The sequence below is a fragment of the Musca autumnalis genome, unplaced genomic scaffold (genome assembly GCF_047663935.1).
Source record: "Musca autumnalis isolate F117 unplaced genomic scaffold, ASM4766393v1 scaffold_4, whole genome shotgun sequence".
Taxonomy (NCBI): Eukaryota; Metazoa; Arthropoda; class Insecta; order Diptera; family Muscidae; genus Musca; species Musca autumnalis.
Window position 1 is genome coordinate 18,653,767 of NW_027411977.1, and position 22,921 is coordinate 18,676,687.

The window sequence follows — 22,921 nt, forward strand, 5'->3', positions numbered from 1 at the left end:
GGACATTGAAGGGAGCGAGTTAGAAGGTCAAAATGCTCTACGAAAATAATCCTCAATTGATTTGACTGAAGACATGTCATCTCATAAATAAGCTAAAACAACTTTTAACTAAGATATAACGCCAATTTCAGATGCCCACAGGGTCTTCAGCAGAAATTTCATCACGCCATAACTTGGAAGTTCGGCTCACGGTGGATCTGTCCTTCGGGATTTTTAATATACTCACCAAGGGCTTTCATCCCCAAAAGGAATTATTTCTGCCCCAGAATTTCACATCCATTTTGTTTCACAGTGTAATACAGATGAAGTTTTTGCGGATTTTTTGAGTATTTTATAGTATTTTTTTTTTTGAGATCAACCATTGTTATTAATGAATATGATTTTCGAATTATATATCGCCTCTGAGTTTTTCGTACTTACCGTTCCAGCATGTTGCATATCGTCACCGTCCTCCGGGTCATCTTCTTCCTCAACAATGGGTTTAATGCTATCCGAATATGTTGATGATCGAATGTTGTTTGAGGGTAGTGACGTTGTTGTGACCTGAGAATTGCCATTCGCTGTTGCGGCTGTTGGTCTAGGTGTTACCGGATAGTCTACAACTTTATATTTATATTGTGGTTTTGGAGCGTGGGTGTATGCAACACCACCAACCATGGCATCACGTTCGGTAAATTCAAAACGCAGTGGTTCCGGTGTACGACTACTCTGTGCCGATTGACGGACTTGGCTGTAAACATTGTTGACACTGACAGGGGCTGATGGAGTAGATGTCTGTTGTTGTGCGGGTAAATATTTCGGCGCTTTACTGTCATGACCAGCAGCAAAGTGATTGGCATTATATGCTGTCTGATAACTGGTGCGAACAACTGTTGAGGGACCACCATTTGCTGTAGTTTCATCCTGATAGAATAATTTGGAAACTTGTATTGGTTCTTTAAATGATGATGAAGCTGCCACCGAAGAATCTGGATGATGGCCATAATAGATTTGTTGTGGTTGCTGTTGTTCTGGTTGTTGATAATAAGGTTTATAATTTTGTTGTTGTTGTTGCTGCTGTTGCTGATACAGTCCAGGAGATGAGGAAACTTGTGAATTACCATAGTTTGCTACAACACTAGGTTGTTGCTGCTGCTGCTGTTGTGGAAAATTGTATTGCTGTCTGCGGTCATTTTCCTCATCAATCAACTTGTAATTGGGATCTCTTTTGGGTAGAAAATATTCATTGGTGTTCATGAAACGAAGATATTCCTGGGCCTCCTTTTCCAAGCTGCTGTCATATTGTGCGGTTTGATAGTCATTATTGTTCAACTCGGTCATATCATTTTCCTCATAAACCGAATACATTTTCACTGGCCCATTATTTTGTCCATGGCCATAGGATGTTGTCTGTTGTTGATGCTGGTTAGTGGCGGAAATTGTGGCAGCTGCTGAATGGCCTGTTTGTGATTTAGAGGATGCAACAACATCGGAAAGCTCATGAATGGGTATAGAAGAAGGTTGATGGTGGGGAGACAAAGCTGTGGGATGTTGGACTGGTTTTTGATTGGCAGAATAGACAGGTTGTTGAACTGAATAAGCCAGTGGCTGTTGTTGTGGATGTTGCTGCTGCTGCTGTTGGTATAAATATTGAGGCTGTTGTTGTTGCTGTTGATACTGTTGCTGGTAGTAGGCCATGGGGTCTCTGGGTGTTAGAAATTTTTGCTGGTGCAAATATTTGTCATGCTGTTCATTGTATTTCTGCATTTGTTGTTCATCGGGTATGGGATATTGTTTGAAATCAGGATATGGCATGGCTGGATCATGCTGTGTTGATTTTAAAGATTGTTGTTGCTGTTGTTGCTTTGCTGGCTGTTGTTGTGGCTGCTGTGGTGGCTTGCTTTGTGGCGGTTTAATGTATTTGGGATAAGAATTATCTTGACTTTGAAGTTGCTGCGGTTGCTGCTTTTGTGACTTATTTCCCGTTTGTTGTGAAGCTGCGGCTACTGCTGGAGCTGGTGGTGGATGTATTACCACTTGGCCGTTATAGGCCGGCGAGGCTTTAAAATTTTGCACATATTGTTGTGATAAAGCCGGAACATGCAAACCGTTAGGATGTATACCCAATAACTGTTGTTTCAAGGATGAGGTACCCTTTAGACCGCCGCCATAGGGCAAGGCTCCCTTTGAGTTGATGTATTTTGAAGATTTCAAGGAATCATAACCAAAACGTAGCTGTGGCGGCTGCTGATTGCCGGGTAAAACACCATTGTGAACACGTCTTATTTGTGGCCGCAGAGGAAAATGATCAGCCCTTGAACGTATTTGTATGGGTTGTCTTCGACGCAAGGTGTAGGCATGTCCTGGTCCACCTCGGGGGAATTTCAATAATCGGCCCTCTCTTGCACTTTCAGTTAGATTTTGAATTTTATTTTCGTTTTCTTTTTCATCTTTCTTGGTTAAATCGTCACTAGATTCTTTACTTTTTTCATCTGTGGCCTGCACATTTTCCCATTGTAAAATACTTAAAATTATTAACAAATAAATTATTTTAAATTTCCACATTTTTTTCGTTTAGCTTAGCTTCACTTTTGCTTTTTCTCTCTGATATTTATTTTTTTCTTTTTGAATTCTTCACTGGTGTTCTAATTCAGTTTCACACTTTTTAATTCAGTTTCATTTGATACGCGTTAGTTTTTTTTTCTATTTTTGTTGGAGAGGATTTTCTCCGTTTTCAGTCGTTTCTGTTTTAATTCGTTTTTTAATCCGCTTCGTTTTCGTTTGAACGTCTTCTTTGTCCAACGTCTGACTTACATTTAATGTACCGTTGATGTTACGGCTTTTAGCTGAGCTCTTAGCCTCTTGAGTTGCGCTGTTTACTGTGTGCCAGCCATAAGCTTGCCACTTCTTTAAACTTTTACCTGTGCCAAACGTACAACGCTTAGCACAATGGGTTGTGGTGTGACAAGAGATGTATTTATAACTGGTTTGATATCTACATACATTTTTGAACTATTATCAGAGGTTCAAGTGGAATTTCCTCCAATGAGATTTGATTTGACCGTTACATTTTAAGTGTATAATATGCTATTACAGTCAAAATTGGGAAGGTTGACCCAACTGTAGAAAAATTTAGCCTCCACTGTCAAACATCGGTCAACGCAGAGGCTGATAGACTACGAGGTAGGAACGTTAGAAATGTGTAGATAGCGGAATTCTATGCAACCCCTATTTTTGGTCCGATTCATGTCAAATTTTGGGACTGGGCATATTTTTGGCTTCTGATTTAATTACAGTCGAAACATATGACATATGCAAAATTATGCAAAATGCATAAATTTTTGCCATTTTGGCGGGATAGGCAGGCCACAACCTTCAAAATACCGGAAATCGGCAGGTACCGTACTATGGGGGCTATATGAAGACGTGGACATATATCGAGAAATTTCAGGTGGAAAGTTTTATACCCACAAGGAAGACTTAATACCAAATTTCAGCCATTTCGTAGGGATATTGAGGCCACAACCTTCTAAATACCAGAAATCCGGATGTTCCGTTCTATGGGGGCTATATGAAGACGTGGACCTATATCGAGAAATTTCAGGTGGAAAGTTTTATACCCACAAGGAAGACTTAATACTAAATTTCAGCTATTTCGAAGAGATATTGAGGCCACAACCTTCAAAATACCAGAAATCCGGAGGTTCCGTTCTATGGGGGCTATATGAAGACGTGGTCCTATACCGACAAATTTTAGGTGGAAAGTTTTATACCCCCATGGAAGACTTAATAACAAATTTCAGCCAACTTGGAGGATATTGAGGCCACAGCCTTCAAAATACCAGACATCCGGAGGTACCGCTCTATGGGGGCTATATGAAGACGTGGACCTATACCAATAAATTTCGGGTGGAAAGTTTTATACCCCCATGGAAGACTTAATATCAAATTTCAGCCATTTCGTAGGGATATTGAAGCCACAACCCTCTAAATACCAAAAATCCGGATGTACCGTTCTATGGGGGCTATATGAAGACGTGGACCCATATCGAGAAATTTCAGGTGGAAAGTTTTATACCCACGAGGAAGACTTAATACCAAATTTCAGCCATTTCGTAGGGATATTGAGGCCACAATCCTCTAAATACCAGAAATCCGGATGTTCTGTTCTATGGGGGCTATATGAAGACGTGGACCAATACCGACAAACTTCAGGTGGAAAGTTTTATACTCCCAACGAATACTTTATACAAAATGTCAGTCATTTAAGTGTGCTGTTGAGGCCACAACCTTCAAAATATCGGAAATCGGGAGGTACCGTTCTATGGGGGCTATATGAAGGCGTGGACCCATGCGGATAAATTTCAGGTGTAAAATTGCATACCCCTAACGAAGACTTAATACCACATTTCAGCCATTTCGGTGGGATTTTTAGACCACAAATCCTTGTATATATTTTTGCATATGGTTTTGTCCGATTTCCACCTACTCTTTAACACTGTCCATCCTTATACATATCAGAATTTGAATCGTTTGGATTTCATCAGTGACGCTAACGACTTACAAGGAAATAATTCTCATTCTCCATGTGTCACTGGTTACATAAGGTCTTCGGCTTGCCGTCTCAATGGTACTTCGCTTCGCTGTTCCACTGGGCCTTCAAATTGCTGTTCCGTAGGGACTTCGATCCATTGTTCCGTATATAGCCTACCAGTAGTAGGCTAGAGCTAAGCCATTTTTACTTATTCATTAGCCTTCAATTGCTCTGTTAATTTCTTCTCAAATATTTCATTTAATTTTTTATATTCTTTCTATTGTATTCTTTCAGACATCATTAAAAAAGGACATCATAAAAACAATAGCAACGCTATTGATAAGTACATCGTTAAAATTCTTAAAAGCATTTGAAATGGAGCATCCCCCTCTCTCCCCCATCTCCTTTATAAACAAATTTCATAAATATCTTACATTACAATGTCAATAATCAGTTGTTCTAGTTTTTGCTTTTATTTTAATTGACCACGAAAATTGTATTCCTTATTTTCGAAGTAGTCCCAAGAACATTTTGTTGCTTTGTTTTGTTTGTCTGATAATTGAATTTCAAATGAAAATTTCGAATTTCAATTAATAACTTTTTTGGCGCCGCAAACTTCCCCATCTTAAAAGTGATTTTCAACGTCTATTGCCGAAGAGTATTGCGTCATGTTTCCTTATTTGTGTGGCATGTCATGGGTGATTGAAGACATTATTTGAAATGGATGAAAGTATATCTGACCATTACATTAATTACATGAGTATTTTGATAGTAATCGATATAACAGTTAGATAACCTCTGTTGGAAATGTTGTGTTTGTGAACATTGATTTGAAAATACATACGGATGATGGACAGGGAAATCTTCAGAAATCTTAGCTTCGCGACGTAGTTAAGGCACAACATTATATGGATGATTAGTGTGTAAGAAAATGTGTTACTTATTAACATACAAACGAAGCTATTCCTAATGATATCGTATATCAACCGTAGACACGATATAGCTAAGAATAGTAAAATATAAGACTTATAATAAAAAAATATAAAATAAAAAAATAAAAAAAAACAAGTAAAAAAAGTATCAGTCGGCTTTGCCGACAGAGATATACCCTCAGGCTATCTGAATTGAAACTTTCATCTGCGGACAGATCGATTGTATTTAGGGTCTTTTCAGAATTTTGTGGCCCTTTTTGGACATTTGAACTTACCGACAAAAATGTGGATTAGGATTAAAGTTCAAAAGTGTTGCGGTGGAGGTACTTAAAGGAATAGACCGACATAGTCCATTATGGAAGTGGATCTTATTTTGGGAGTCATATCTTTTCAATAGATATCGCGCCCACAAGTCATTTCAGTGGGTCATCGTATAACTTTTGGAAGCAATGGATATGTCCACGTAAAACATTATATCGCTGTAAACAGGACCACAACGAACAGTATCGGTATACATTTCCAAAGGATCTTCGAAGTTCAAACATACCCAATTGTTGAACTTTTGTGTGGGAGGTAATCTAAGGAAAGCACCGATATGGGCAATTTTAGAAGTTAAACTAAATTTGGACAAAATATTAGGAGATCCAAAGTTTGGACCAAATTAGTTGCCTCTTTCAAGAGATATCGTGCATACCATTTTAGTGAATTTTTTTTTTAAATATTGAGGGGGAAGTACTTGAAGTTGTGGACCATACCGGACCATACCATATCGAACTGAAACTAAGTTTGGACAAAATATGACGAAGGCCAAATTTTGGGACGGAATCGGTTGATCAGTTCGAGAGTTATCGTGCTCTCCATCCGCTAAATATGGAGCCATCGAGTTGTTTTCTCAAGAAGTATGGACATGTCCTTGAAAAAATGTTTATCCTCATAATTGAGGCAGCGAATGCAAGTTGCCTTAACAAAAATCTAAGTAATTCGAGAGCAAGTCTTAAAGTGAACTTATTCGAAATTTCGTGTGGGAGGTAACCGAAGGAGTGGACAAATATAGTCCATATTCGAACCTGATCTATATCTGGTAGATATATTAGGATGTGTAAAGTACGGACCATATCGGTCACTCCCTTCAAGAGTTATCGTGCGAACAATTTTTCCGAACATTTTTGAACTTTTGTGGGGGAGGTACCTGAATTAGTTGATCGATATGGCTAATCTTGGAACATAAACTAAGTTTGGACAAAATATTACGAAGGCCAAATTTTGGACCGAATCGGCAGGTCTGTTCGAGGGTTGTATTGCGCTCCAACCAGTACACACGGTGTCATAGGGTTTTTTTTTGCAACTTTCTATTTTCTCAGGAAGTATGGACTTGCCCCTGATGAAACATTTACCGTCGTATGGGGGGGCAATGAATACAAGTTGTTATAACAAAAATCAAAGCGTTTCGAGAGCGGGTCCTAAACTGAACTTTTCCGAAATTTTGTGTGGGAGGTTCTCGAAGGAGTTTACCGATTGAGTCCATATTGGAACTTCATCTAAGTCTGGTAGAAATTTCATAATGTGCAAAGTGTGGACCAAATCGGTTACTCCCTTCAAGAGTTATCGTACGCAAATTTTCCGAACATTTTCGAACTTTTGTGGGGGAGGTACCGGAAGGAGTGGACCGATATAATCCATCTTTGAACTTAAACTAAGTTTGGACAAAATATTACGAAAGCCAAATTTTGGACCGAATCGGAAGATCCGTTCGAGAGTTATCTTGCGCTCCAAACACTACACACGGTGTCATAGGGTTTTTTGTAACTTTCAGGCTATTTTCTCAGGAAGTATAGACTTGCCCCTAATGAAACTTCCAGCGTCGTATAGAGGAGAGCGAATACAACTTGCGTAAACAAAAATCAAATCGATTCGAGATCAGGTACTAAACTGAACTTTTTCGAAATTTTGTGTGGGAGGTACCCGACGGAGTGGACCGATTGAGTCCATATTGGAACTCCATCTTAGTTTGGTAGAAATTACACGATGTGCAAAGTATGGACCAAATTTTGCGAAAATTTTTGAACATTTGTGGGGGAGGTACCTGAAGGAGTGGACCTATATGGTCCATCTTCGAACTTAAATCGAATCTGGACAAAATATTTCGATACCCAACATTTGAGCCGAATCGATTGATCCGTTCGAGAGTTATCGTGCGCACCAGCCAGCCAGACAGACAGACAGACAGACGGACGGACATTGCTAGATCTACTCAAAATTGTCTGAAACGGATATCGTACAAACATACTTGGGGTCTAAAACCATTATTTGGATGAGGCACATTTTTGATCGTATCAAAGTGTAAATACCCTCTTTAGCCTAAAGGCTGAGGGTATAATGAAGTGAAATAAAAATAAAATAAAGCGAAATAAAACAAGTAAAAAAGCGTTAAGTTCGGCAGGGCCGAACTTTTTATACCATCCACCATGAGCCAACATAGAGTAATTAGTTTTCTTTCTCCACAAGGTGGAGAAGTTAATTGTCAAATTATAACTAATTCGTTCTGAAAATATATCTAAAAACCTTAAAATAGCTGAAATAGGACGGCACTGCTATATGGGGGCTATACCAAAGTTCATCTTCAAACTTAATCTAAGACACGTGTGTAAAAAATTTCAAATTGGCAAAGAGAACGTTTACCTCGCAAATTTAAGGCAAACCCAGCAAAATGTTTGTAGCCAAAGAAGTAGTTAAATCATGAGTGCAAGTGATTTCGGACTACATCTTTTTACGTGAAAGAAGTCATGATATTTACAAGGGCATGGTGCAGTGAGGATACTGTCTAATTTACTTCTTAAGCACACATTTTGCATTAGTTCTTTGTAGTGAATAAATCACAACAACATATGATTCAACTACTTCTTTGGCTACAAACAAAGATGTAGTTCGAAATCACTTTTATTATTTTTTGTATACAAATTACTTTTTATGGATGCAAACATATTGCTGTTATTATAATTAACAAGAAACAAATTATGTTCTTTGTCTTTTTAAGTTTTTTTTTGCAAAAGTTTGAAATTTCTAAAATGTGAAAATTTTTGAAATGGATTCAAATCGGACATTGTCAAAATGTGAAGAACGGACTGCATTTTTCATGACTCTGCGTGAACTGCTTCAAAAAAAGCTATTCAATCACTACTTCACAAGGAACAACTTCAAATAAATTTTGCTGGGAATTTATCAAAATTGATCTGCAAAATCAAAATGCAGAGTTTTCTGTGGAACGAAAGAGCACATTTTTTTGCAAAATCTTAGCAAAATACACTTTGCCGTTACAACTTTTCACTTAGCAGAAAGAACGTTTGTGGAACAGAAATCAAAAAGAGAGCTACATTTTTTTGAAAAAACTAAGCAAATTCACATTATCATTAGCAACTTATCACTTATCGAAAATAAGGGTTCTGTGGAACGCCAAAATTTGATAATTGTCAAAAATATTGCTAAGTGCAAAGTGAAATGTTGATAAGTTCTTTCGTGGAATAGGGCCCAGGTCTTAAAGTGAACTTTTTCGAAATTTCGTGTGGGAGGTACCCGAAAGAGTGTACAAGAGTTATCGTGTGCACAATTTTTCCGAACATTTGTGAACTTTTGTGGGGGAGGTACCTGAAGGAGTGGACCGATATGGCTTATCTTCGAACTTAAACTAAGTTGACACAAAATATTATGAAGGCCACATTTTAGACCGAATCGACAAATCCTTTCGAGAGTTATCTTGCGCTCCAACCATTACACATGGGGTCATAGGTATTTTTTACAACTTTCAGGCTATTTTCTCGAGAAGTATGGACTTGCCCCTGATGAAACTTGTACCGTCGTATGGGGACAGTTAATACAAGTTATTATAACAAAAATCAATGCGATTCGAGAGCAGGTCCTAAACTGAACTTTTCCGAAATTTAGTGTGGGAGATACCCGAAGGAGTGGACCGATCGAGTCCATATTGGAACCTCATCTAAGTCGGGAAGAAATTTCACAATTGCCAAAGTATGGACCAAATCGGTTTCTCCCTTCAAGAGTTATCGTGCGCACAAATTTTCCAAACATTTTCGAACTTTTTTGGGGGAGGTACCCGAAGGAGTGGCCCGATATAACCCATCTTCGAACATAGACTAATTTTGGACAAAATATTACGAAAGGCAATGGCATCAGTTGAGAACGGCTGGACCGATTTTGATAATTCTTTTTGTGAAATATTCGCCATAACCCGACTTAGGTTTTTATGCAAAGAAAATTTGACCACGCCCACTTTTTTCAATTTTTAACTTTTATCTTTCTACAAAAACTACTAAACCGATTTTTCTGAAATTGTCAGAGAATGTACAGGGATGGCCCCCGGTTAAAATTGGCTACAAATTTAGTTGAATTCCGGAGGGGGCAGTTTACTTCCCTATTTCTTTAAAAATGCTATATCTTCATAAATCAAATCAAATGTCGTTCGTTGGTAATGACATCAGTTGAGAACGTCTTTGTGAAATGTTCGCCATAACCCGGCTTAGATTTTTATGCAATGAAAATTGACAACGCCCACTTTTACGCCCATTTTTTTCAATTTTCAATTTTAATCTTTTCTACAAAAACTACTGAACAGATTTTTTCTGAAATTGTCAGGGAATGTACAGGGATGTCCCCCGGTGAATATAGGCTTCTCATTTAGTTTCGGAGGGGGAGGGGAACTTCCCCTATACCCAATTTATTAAAAATGTTTTATTTAAAATAATTACGAATGTATCGGTTTGGAAATTAATTTGCGAGACAATTGTGGTTGTGTCTCCGACCTTACCTACTTTTTTATGAAACAAAGACTTGACCGCGCCCACTTTTTAAAATATGTTACATCTACAAAACTACTGAACCAATTTTCCTGAAATATTCAGGGAATGAACGGGGATGGCCTCCGGTGAAAATAGGATGCATATTTTCTTGAATGCCGAAGGGCGGGGTACTTCCTCTTGCCATATTTAAAAAAAACGCCATATCATTATGAATAAAAATCAAATGACGTCATAATCTAACTTAGATTTTTATGGAAAGAAAATTTTACCGCGCCCATGTTCTTATACCCTCAGCATTTATGCTAACGAGGGTATATACACTTTCATAAGAGCAAAATGTGCCTCATCGAAATAATGGTTTTAGACCCCAAGTATGTTTGGACAAAATCCGTTTCAGACAATTTGGAGTCGATGCAATGTTCGTCCGTCTGGACAGACGCCTGTCTGTCTGGCTGGTGCACGATAACTCTCGAACTGATTTGGTTCAAAATTTGGCCTTCATAATATTTTGTCAAAACTTAGTTTAAGTTCTAAGATGGGCCATATCGGTCCACTCCTTCAGATACCTCCTCCACAAAAGTTCGATTTCATCCATACTTTACACATCGTGAAATTTCTGCCAGACATAGTTGAAGTTCCAATATGGACTCTATCGGTCCAGTCCTTCGAGTACCTCCCACACAAAATATCGGAAAAGTTCGGTTTAGGACCTGCTCTCGAATCGCTTTGATTTTTAATATAACAACTTGTATTTGCTGCCCCCATTACGGCAGTACTAGTTTTATCGGGGGCAAGTTCATACTTCCTGAGAAAATATCCCGAAGATGAAAAAACCACTACGGCACTAGACTTGAGTGGTTGGAGCGCACGATAACTGTCGAACGGATTTGCAGATGGGGTCCAATATTTGCCATGGTGATATTTTGTCCGAACTTAGTTTAAGTTCGACAATGAGCCATATCGGTCCACTCTTTTAGGTACCTCCCCCCACCAAAAGTTCAAAACTTTTCACTAGAATTGTGCCTACGATAACTCTTGAACCGATCTTGTAAACGATTTAGTCCATACTTTGCACATCGTTATATTTCTACCAGACATAGATCAGGTTCGAAAATTGGCTATAGATGTCAACTTCTTCGGGTACTCCTCACACAAAATTTCGGAAAAATGCAGTTTAAGGCCTTCAAAAGCAATTCCGTCTTTGTTGTAACAACTTTTATTCGCTGCCATTACGACGGTACAAGTTTTTCAGGGGCAAGTCCATACTTCCTGAAAAATAGCCCGAAAACTATAAAAACGCTCGATATTATGTTTTTCGTGGGCAAATCCATGTTTTCAGACCAACTGAAATAACTGGTGAGCACAATATCTGTCAAAAAGGAATGGCCAAAATAAGATTCACTTCCAAAATGGACTGTGTCGGCCCATACACTTGAAGGTAACATATATATGAAGAAAAGACAAAATTTTTTAGTTTTCCATAAAAAAAAATTAAAAATTTTTTTTAAGCTACATGAAAGATTTTTGTTACATAGATTGGGAAAAAAATCCCATTCTTAAATCTCTTCGAGATACTAATTTTGGTTGTTGCGCGCAAAAGTTATGGCGGTTTCAATTCTGATAAAAAGAAAACAATCTTTAAAAGACTCTAATCATTATATTGAGAAACTCTCTTAATTAGGGGCTCCCTACATACTATATCTTTACTGAGGTCCCATAACTTTAGTGAAAAAGTTGTAAATTTTCGCGGAAATTAGGAAAGCATTCAAAACAATTGTTAGTTTACAACTTGTTCTAATAAAATTCAAGCTGTTTATGCATCTGAAAAATATATAAAAAATATTTACGTAATCTAAACATCGCGAAGATTCAAATAAAACCAAAACTATACATATACGTTTAGCGGTTTGCATATTATAGCAAAAAACAGAAAATATATTGAGGAAATTAATAAAATTTCTGTAAGAGAAAATATTTATTAAAATTTATTTTGTGAGTTAGTTGAACAAAATTTAAGAAAAATAGGTCGGAGTTTTTCTTCTATTTTAGATAAATTTCACGCAATAAATCACATTTTTTATTCTAATCACTTCTCGAAAACACGCTAACATCTAACAGAAGATATGGATATCTTTCAAATAAATGTTGGGTTCCTTTAAATGGGGTATAATCTTGAAATAAAATTGTATCGGGTAATGTGCATTTTGAAATGCGTGTAAATCGCGAAATCCTCAAAATCACTTGATGCGCATGCGGTTTACCAATACAGCGAATTCTCCTCTTTTAATTTGTACATATTTGCCAGGATTTACTTTGGCCGCTAAGATGTAGCATCGTCTGCAGTTTAGTGTGCAACAAACTGTATAACGCTTATATTATGCACAAAGTGCATACACTTTTTATGCGCATCCGATTTCACTATCAACCGTGAAAAAATACATCGATCTAAACATATTTCAATAAAATCCATCAAGAACCGTGGATGTAGCATCACACAGTATTTTTTGGATAAATCGGATACAGCTCCCATGCCACTAAATTTTTCAAACCGCTGTTTTCGCACAAACGCGAGTGATGATTCACTTTCTTCATTGAAATGGAAACGATCCACATAAAACGCGAATTAGTCAGCGATATTTTGAAAATCATTTTTCGCAAATTTTTCATTTTTTGCAGTAGCCATTTCCGCCGTTCTAGTAGATGGATTTTTACGATCTGTGATTCATATGATCCGGATCGTCGAAAAACTAAAATATCGCGGGGTACCAGAACACTCAAAACGATATTGTAAATACTGTACCCAAAAAATAGTTTTTTTAGAAAAAATATCGCACTAAATTTTGGCCTTTGGCAGTAGATTACTCTGCTGCTGTGTGGGCTACATACTCAATATACATATCAGATTATGCGAAATCGCGAGTTCTTTAATCCTATAATTGGCTTTTCGAAATATACGAATGCGCGTCCCAGTTACATAAAAAATACAAAAAACACCTGAAATCCGGCTTCAAAATGTCAGCATTCATAAAAGGTGGATGCAGTGGAAATTTTGGAAAGTGATACATTAGAAGTGAAATCTTCATTTTGTATTCTCCTACTTTTACCTTGGACAGTTGTCCGTCATTTGAATGGTTTAATCAGAAATCGAATAGCAATGTAAAAAACCTGTTTAGCTTCAACGTTTTTTTACCTATGTTTTTTTCTTTACGCGGTCGTAACTACCACGTAAATTAATTTTTTTTGCTAAATTTTTGAGCTTTGTACAAAAACATCTAAATTAATCGAGCAATATTCATAGTTACTGGTAAACTACAATAGTTCGCGTATTATAAAAGTGCAAACCTTGGCTTCATGGAAACTAAAAAATTTTGACTTTTCCTCATATATATTTTATCGGCATTGTCATATTGTCAATAGATGGAAGTTTCAATTCACACAGGCGGCGGGAATATCTCGGTCGGCAAAGTCGACTGATACTTTTTTACTTTTTTAACTTTCATTTCAATTTAAATTTTTAATTTTCAATTTAAAGTTTTTCTGCAAAAACCAATGAACCGATACAAATTTTATTGAATTGCATTCGGGGCGGGGTACCTCCCCTATGCTATACTTTTAAAGAACGCTATACTTGCAAAAATTACGCATGTGTCGGTTTAAAAAAATACGGATTAATCTAAAATGGTGTACTTCTTCGACCACGCCTGTTTTAAATGTTATATCTTCAATACTACCGAACCGATTTGCATCAAATTTGCAGCAAAAGCTCAATGTTTGCAGTTGTTATGTATATTTTATGAATTTCGGAGTAGGTGGGGTACCTTCCCCACGCATTTCTTTTAAACGCCATATGTATAAGCCAAACTTATGATTATATCGGTTTCAGCATAAATATTGGGATAGAATGGGGTTGTGTGTACCATAGGTACCTCTATGGAGCCAAAATACCGGACCGTGCCCACTTTTTTAAATATGTTATATCTTGGAAACTGATTACAACGCCCACTCTTTTCAATACATTATTTTTCCAAAACTACTGAACCTAATTTCATGCAATTTTCAGAAAATTTTCAGGAATATCCCTTGGTCCAAAATGCTATATACTTGTAGACGTATTTCTGAAGCCTATTATGCATTGCCTTGCAAATTAATTGTCGATACATCCGTGGTTGCGCTCCCGATCAGGAAAAACGATATATTTACAAATTTCCTTAAATGGTGAGGTTCAGCCATGAAAAACTAGAACATATAAGTCTCAATAAGCGAGAGAATCCGACTTAACCATTATTTTAACTTTTATATTTAGATCCCTTTAGAATAAAGACAGGGGACATGGACGATAAAATCTGTTTGTAAACTTAAAATCCTCCTTGGTTTGGCAATGGACCGAAGAAGTGAGGTAGAAAATAAAAATTTTTTTGAATTGTCAAGCATAAAGTTCATAAAAAGCTGTCATTCAGCTGCTCATTACGACGGGTCAGCAACGCGGACCGGGGTCTGCTAGTATACATGTATATAAATTATAAAATATTAAATTACTTACTTACTTACTTACTGAGCTGGCCTATTACATAACATTTGTTACATAGACCCATCTAAGAAAAGATCTCAAAATCTCTCTGTTGAGTGTTTCGCTTTCTGGAATACCGCGCCTTGTCTTCATCCACTTGTTTGCGCCATCTATTCTTTGACCTGCCAATTCTGCGTGCACTGCCATGTGGCCCGCCTTTTTAGCGGGTTGATCATCGCTCATTCTTATTATTTCTTTTATCTCGATACGTTTACCTATATTGATGTCGTTGTATACCAGATACAGCTCGTGGTTCATGAGACGTCGATATTCACGCAGATTGGTCCGTAGATCTTTCGAAGAATTTTCTCTCAAACACACCAAGCTCGGCCTTATCTGCTTGCGCAAGTACCCAGGTTTCGGAACCATACATCAGCACGGGTGTATCCGTGTTTTGTACAGCTTTATTTTTGTTTGGCGAGATGTGGCTTTGTTTTTAAACTGCTTACTTAAGCCGAAGTAGCATCTGTTGGCTAATACAATTCTTCTTTTTATTTCACAACTGATATCGTTTGTTGCGTTTACGGAGGTGCCTCAAAATTATAGGAACCAACTTCCACAGTTGGCCCGATCTCAATGGAGGCATTGCGCGATGACACCATTAACTTGGTCTTCTCGCCGTTTACCGCCAGACCTACTTTAGCAGATTCTCCTTCGACCTTCATAGAGGTATCGGTTACTTCCTTTACTGATCGTCCCATGATGTCTATATCATCAGCATAAGCAAGTAACATGCGGCTATTGGTGTAGATTGTGCCACTTCTTTTGACGTTTGCCTGTCGTATAAGCATTTCTAGCAGGATGTTGAAAAGATCACACGAAAGGCTGTCTCCTTGCCTGAAACCTCTTTTAGTACAAATCTCTTCGGAGAGGTTCTTTCCTATTTTAACAGAAGATCTTGTATCAGTTAGAGTCATTTTACAAAGCCGAATGAGCTTTGCGGGGATTCCAAATTCAGACATTGCTTGGAATACCTTTGAACGTAGCGGGCTGTCGAAGGCTGCTTTAAAATCGACAAAAAGGTGGTAGGTGTCGATCTGCATCTCTTGGGTCTTCTCCAGAATTTGCCGCAGGGTAAATATCTGGTCAATGGAGGACTTGCCAGGTCTAAAGCCGCATTGGTATGGTCCAATTATTTCGTTGACCATGGGCTTTAGTCGTTCGCACAATATCCCTGACACTATCTTGTAGGCGATAGGGATAAGACTTATGCCCCTATAGTTGGAGCATAAAGTCTTATCTCCTTTCTTATGAACGGGATACAGGATGCTCAGGTTCCAATCGTCGGGTACGCGTTCTTCCTGCCAGATGGAGTTAACTAGCTGATGCATACACCTTATCAGCGTGTTGCCTCCGGTTTTAAACAGCTCGGCTGGTAGGCCATCAGCTCCTGCTTATTCATTATTCTTCAGCCGGTTTATTGCTGTCTTTACCTCATCTTGGCCGGGTGGTATACATTCAATACCATCTTCTGGGATTGGATCTGTGGTATCTTCGTCGACTTCGCTACTTTTGGATAATGCTCTATCCTTAGCACACCATCTGTATCTTTTACCAGATTACCTTGCTGGTCTTTACAGGAGGAGGTGCCAGTTCCAAAGCCATCAGTTTGATGTTTCACTCTTTGGTAGAAATTTCGGACTTCATTCTGTCTCCGGTAAATCTCGATTTGTTCACACTCCCGCTTTTCCATCTCTCTCTTTTTTTTTTTTTGCGGAAAAGACGTTTCTCTTCTCTCCTTCTCTCCCGATACCTCTCTCGTGAGCTACGCGTTTCTACGGAGTGTAAAGTAGCCCTATGTGCCGCATTTTTCTCTTCGGTAGCAGAACGCCCCTCCTGGTCATACCATGGATTCCTTGGTGGAGGTCTCTGGTATACAAGTACAGTTAGTCAACTTAATTATTGCAAAACCAAAATTATTACAAAATTTTAAATAAAACTCCATTTTATTGGTATACATAAATATCATTATTAATATTTCTGTTAACAGTTTAATTCATACACATGTTTATTAATAAAATTAAATAAAAAAGTAGCCAAATTTCACTAAAAAATTCTTAAAATTAACAAAAAGTAGAACAACTCATTATTTGTACTGTCAACTAAAGAATTGCAAAATTCAAAACTTTTCAGTCTTCCACGGTATTTTTCGAAAATTTGGTTCTAATATTTCGTATGCCCTCTTGGGCATCAATAACAGCTTGTAAATGTCTCCAAATTTAATAAATATGTTAAGGAATGTCATATTCCAATGATATTTTTTGCCATTCTTCTTTAATGCATTTTATTTAGTCCCTCCTGTTATTGGGCGATCTATTCCCGACTTTTTTCTTCAGGTGTACCCATGAATTGTCGATGTTGGGTTAATATTAAGGCTTTGGACTGGAGTGTCAATGACTTTGGTGCAGCCAAGTCCTACATAAATACGATTTATGCTTTGGGTCGTTGTCTTGGTAGTAGTCATATTGCAATTTTTTGCATTTTCAGGGTAACAGTCTCAAATTTCTTGACGTTTTTGGTTAAATCATTTTTATAACACGTAAATAAATGTCCTCTGTCTTTGTTTCCTTCAAAATCTGGATGTCACCAACGTCACTACTTGGTGTACAACCCAATACCATAATCGACATTTTTGGGACTTTGGGGTATGTATTAAATTTTTGTTTTCCATGGCTATAAAGGAGTTTCGCAATACTTTTTGAGGCCCATCGTGACAGTACAACATAATTTTAGTCTCATCAGAAAATATAACGTCATCCCAATACTTAAGATGGCGTGAAAAGTTGTCTGTAACAAGTCTGAATAGTTTCTATATGTTGTGCTGGGAAGGCAATGGTTTTTACCTAGTCACTCATGATGAAGGCTTGTTATTATGTAGCACTTTTCTGACTTTTCCATGTGCTACACTTACTCTAAAATCCTTTTTGATTAGAAAAAGCAATTATCTGGAGCTGCTTTGGGGTCTTTCGTCAATTTCTTTAACCAGTCTCCTGCCAATTCGTGGGTTTACCACTTTTGGCCTACATTGTGACGTCATTAGTTTGAGCCTGCCTTCTATCTCGGTGCGGTATATGATGTTGCATACAGTTATCAGGTTATGAGAGGTGATTTTAGCGATTTCTCTGGCGGATTTACCATTATTATAATTGAAATAGACCAAATGTAGCATATTTTCCGAAATCCATTTACGTGAGTTTCTCTTTTTCTGAATATACCGCCTATGTTACACACAGAACAATTAATTTATGATCCAAAATTATGGATTTACATGCTCACATACCATAAAATCATAAAAATCCTTAATTGAGAAAAAATCGCTGGGAAAATCACATGATTTTATTGCACATTTATTCATTTTGCAATTATTTAGTTGACACCACAAAAATCAGGTACCTATACTTTTTGTCCGTTGTTTTCGTAATTTACGACCGATATCTGCATTTTTTGGCTGGATATTGTCATTAACAGGTAAATTAACAGATATGTACAAAAACCCCAACATTATTGAAAGAATTTCTTGTAGTAATTTCTAATTAAATATCTAAATGTTTAACAATTCATCGTTTGCAATAATATAGTTGACTAACTGTATGTATTTTGCGGCTGTTTGCATGGAGTGGGCAATGCTTTGCCATTGCGCTGATAGGTTATCGGGATGAGGAGTGCTTTGATTAAGCCGTTGGGCCAGTTCAGTGGAATATGCTGTGGCTATCTGTTGTGATTGCAGCTTACCGATGTCGAACTTTCGTGTTGTGTCTGTTCGTACTTTGTTTGCTACGTTTAAGCGGTTGCGTACCTTTCCTGCTACAAGGTAGTAGTCCGAGTCTATGTTTGCACCTCGGAACGATCGTACGTCCAACACGCTTGATGCATGTGATCAATTTGATTTCTTGTTCTTTGATCTGGCGACAGCCAGGTGCCCTTATGAATATCGAGATGCTTAAATCTGGTACTGCTAACTACCATGTTTCTTGCATCTTCAAAGTCTATCAGCCTCATACCATTGTTAGATGTTTCACTGAGGAGACTGAATTTCCCAACTGTCGGGCCAAAGATATTCTCCTTTCCAATTTTGACATTGAAATCTCCTAGAATAATTTTAATGCCATGGGCAGGGCAACGGTCACAAGTTTCTTCTAAGCTATCGTAAACTATATATTTGGTCTGTTCGTCCTTGTCCTCAGTGGGAGCATGAGCGCAAATAAAGCTGATGTTGAAGAATTTTGCTTTTATTCGAATTGTAGCAAATCTTTCATTCACTGGTGTGAAGCTGGAGACCAGGTGTTTTAACCTCCGACCAACTACAAATCCGCATCCATACTCATGCTTTATGTCATGACAGTGCGCCACCTTTAGGTGTTGTTGTGACGCCTTTCCAATTCCATCGTATTTCCTGTATGGCCGTAATGTCGGACTTGTACTTTTTAAGTACATCTGCCAATGCGTAAACTGCACCTTCTCTATAAAGAGTGCGAACATTCCGGGTGCAGATTCGCAGATCATGGTCCTTAAAACGTTTGCGGGGTTCGTCAACTTTAGAGGGGTTTGTTTTTCTTTTCTTTCGTTTTTTGATAGTAGGCTGCTTTTTCTAGGGGAGGGTTACTAACCCGACGCCCAAACCTAAGCTTTTAACGTTCTTATGGGTGATCGCGCGGCATATGTTAGCGCACTACCTTTAGCGGGTGTTAAAGGCAGTTCTCCAGGTGACACCACGGGGTTGCCATGTTAAAGCCGGTCAGTACCATTCTTTGGGATCTTCCATCCCCTACGTCGCCCATGAAATAGACAATATATAATTGTCGTCCTGTGCTCCTCCTAAATAAAAAAACGCTGACTTGAGGATCTCTTAAGTATTTTTAAAAATTTCATTTCCTGGTGTCCTCCCAAAAAACTTAAAAAAAATAACATCGAGGTGTTAACTAAAGGAATCACTAAAATAGTGTACACTTGTGGTGGAGAGTATAAAAAACATCCACGTCTGATTTTCAGAATACAAAACTTTCAGTACATTCTAGCATGATTTTGTATTTCACCCCATTGTGCACCTCATATCTAGTCAACATTGCCTCAGTCAATGCTATTGATGTTGCCCACGTTTCGACCATGGCCATGACAACAAAAGACTGTTTAAACTTTTCTTTTCTTGTTTTGTTTGTTTGTTGTAATTGCTATTGTTGTTGTTGTTGTTGTTGATGGTGTTTGTTGTCTTCTCTTTTTCCTTCATTTCGTTTCATTTCTTCTTCTGGCATTTGCTAGTTAAATCGTGGACAAATAGGTTTTATTTCGTGTCGTGTTTTTTTTTGCATTTCTTGTTTTCCAATGGTTTCATGTTGTTGTTGTTGTGTTGTCGTTTGTTGTGGCATTACAAAAGATTGTTGAGCTGTTGTTTCTTTTGGGGAAGTTGTTTAGATTCTTTTGCTACTTTGACCATTTTTGTATCAAACAAAAAAAATAAAAACATGGGTTTCATAGTTTCCATGATATTGAAGCCTGCTGAAGCAATTGTGGCTGGTTGCTACATAAAACTGGTAACAACTTGAAATTGGTCATAAAAGCATGCAACGTGTGTGTGTATATTCCTCATATTCTTCAGTGAGGTGTGTAAAATTTGCTTGTTGCTACATGGGTATAACTTTAGTTGTAATAGATAACCAATAGACACAGTGTTGAAGAGAAGTTAGTGGATGGATACTCGTAATTAATGGTATGTTAGGTATTAGGGAAATTGCAGAAATGTTTAAGCTATTAATACGTTTGTAAGCATCCTCTTGGTAAATGGTTTTGGCGCAAATGCCATGATTCTCTTTCTCTGACTACGTTTAAGCATTGAAAGTATTTTTGGAAGCCTCTAGGGCTAATTAGGCCTAAAGGTCGTTGATAAAACATAATTTTTAAATGATCAGCTACCATGTTTTTGTACGACTTATAAGCATTTTTAGAAAAGATCTATGGTTTTGAATGGCCTCCAGCACAAAAAAGATGGTACATTAATTTTGTTATAACGACATTCGTTAAATCATTAAAGTACACTTGCCAACACCAATTATATTGGAAACTAAGTTTTTGAAAACTATGTATTCTTGTTATGTATTCACGGAAGATCTTTTATCGTCTCAAAGCTTAACAGTTTCTCTTCACGTGTGATTGAATACGCAAGCGGGTTTTTTTCTTAAACATCGAATAAAAATAACTCTGTAAGTTTATTTTCTGATATTTTTAGATTATAGATATTTTATAATTTTTAAACAAAATTATTATGTAAGAAGAAAAGAAAAAAAAGTTTAATGGCTTAAAAAATTCGACTACTATTGTATTGGTGTCCTCTTAAATATCTTTGAAAAGTCCAAGTTTATTGTCGCCCTGGTGTCATCCTAAAAACTTTAAGAAACGTTCTGATAACAATTTTTAAAAGAAAAATCTCTAATTATTAAGACGTTTTGAGGCCCATATCGTAGCAAGTATTGGCTTTCCCTAGTCAAGATCACAACGACTACCACCTATTAAAATTTCAGCATGATCCGAGAATTGGCCTTAAACTGGATTAAAGGGCATGACGTAATGGAAATATTCTATCTTAGATTTTGTTCTATGATTGTGAACTATTCCTTAGATAGTTCACAACCCATATTTATTAATTTGGCAATGATTTTTTAGAGCTCTTGGGCCATTATGTTAGGAGGCATGGACTTGTCTAGGAAAACAAGTAAAAAAGTATCAGTCGGCTTTGCCGACAGAGATATACCCTCAGCCTATGTGAATTGAAACTTTCATCTACGGAGAGAACGAATGTATTTAGACTCATTTCAGAATTTTGTGGACATTTGAACTTGCCGACAAAATGTGGATTAAGATTAAAGTTCAAAAGTGTTGCCGAGGAGGTTCTTAAAGGAATGGCCGACATAATCCATTATGGAAGTGGATCTTATTTTGAAAGCCATATCTTTTCGATAGAGATCGTTTTAGTGGTTCATCGTATAACTTTTAGAACAGTATGCCAGGAAACATGGAATTATCCGCGGAAAACATAATATCGCTGTAAACAGGACCAAAGGATCTTCGAACAGACCTTAACTGCATTTAGTCACAAATGTTGGACTTTTGTGAGGGGAGGTACCCTAAGGAGAGTACTGATATGAGCAATTTTAGAAGTTAAACTAAATATTAGGAGATCCAAAGTTTGGACCAAATTGGTTGTGAAATTTTTTTATATTGAGGGAAGTAACGGAAGCTGTGGACCGGTATTGTCCATCTTCGAACTGAAACTTAGTTTGGACAAAATATAACGAAGGCCAAAATTTGGATCAAATCGGTTGATTACTTCAAGATTTATCGTGCTCTCCAGCCACTGGTGCCATAGGGGTTTGTTACACCTTCAGGGCTGTTTTCTCAAGAAGAATGGACTTGCCCTGGAATAAACGTTTACTGTCGTAATTGAGGCAGCGAATGCAAGTTGTTCAACAGAAACCTAAGTGATTCGAGGGCATGTCTTAAAGTGAACTTATCCGAAATTTTGTTTGGGGGTACCTGAAGGAGTAGACTAAAATAGTCCGTATTCGATTCCCAGCTAAATCTGGTAGATATACCAAATCTTAACCGATTTTTGTCGAAATCGGTGAAACTTAAAAAGGGCCTAAGAAAACAATCCATGTTAAATTTGAAAGCTATTTTTCAAAAATTTACCGATTCATAACAAAATCGGTGAAAGATATATATGGAGGCTATATCCAAATCTGTACCGATTTTTGCGAAATAAAATCAAAATAGGTAAAACTGAACAGGGGCAAGTAATCACCGCTTCAGAGAATTGCCCAATCCTTCTGATGTTCGGGTAGCGGAAAGGACGTTCCGGGACATCATCACTGCTGCAGCCGCTCGCCATATCCCTGCTGGTCGAATACCCGAAGTAAGACCAAATTTCCCAGCAGAGGCGACGGGATTAGCAAACGAGCGTGATGAGCTTCGTCGTATCAACCCCAATGACCCCAGAGTCAGGGAGCTGACACTGGAAGTTAACAGGCTGGTCGGCGAGCATAAGCGGAACAAATGGTTAAATCATCTGAAGAGCTGCAACATTGGAGCCGGTATAGGTGAATTGTGG

At 37.7% G+C, this 22,921-nt stretch overlaps 1 protein-coding gene across 1 annotated transcript in view; it reads right to left on the reverse strand.

Annotated features, from left to right (window-relative positions):
* The window catches only part of LOC141401887 (uncharacterized), a 176,374-nt gene that overhangs the window by 11,841 nt on the left and 141,612 nt on the right, over positions 1-22,921 (reverse strand). The window contains exon 3 of the mRNA XM_073982440.1: positions 421-2,478. Within this exon, the coding sequence (XP_073838541.1) occupies positions 421-2,478 (2,058 nt within the window). The remainder of the gene's footprint in view (positions 1-420; positions 2,479-22,921) is intronic.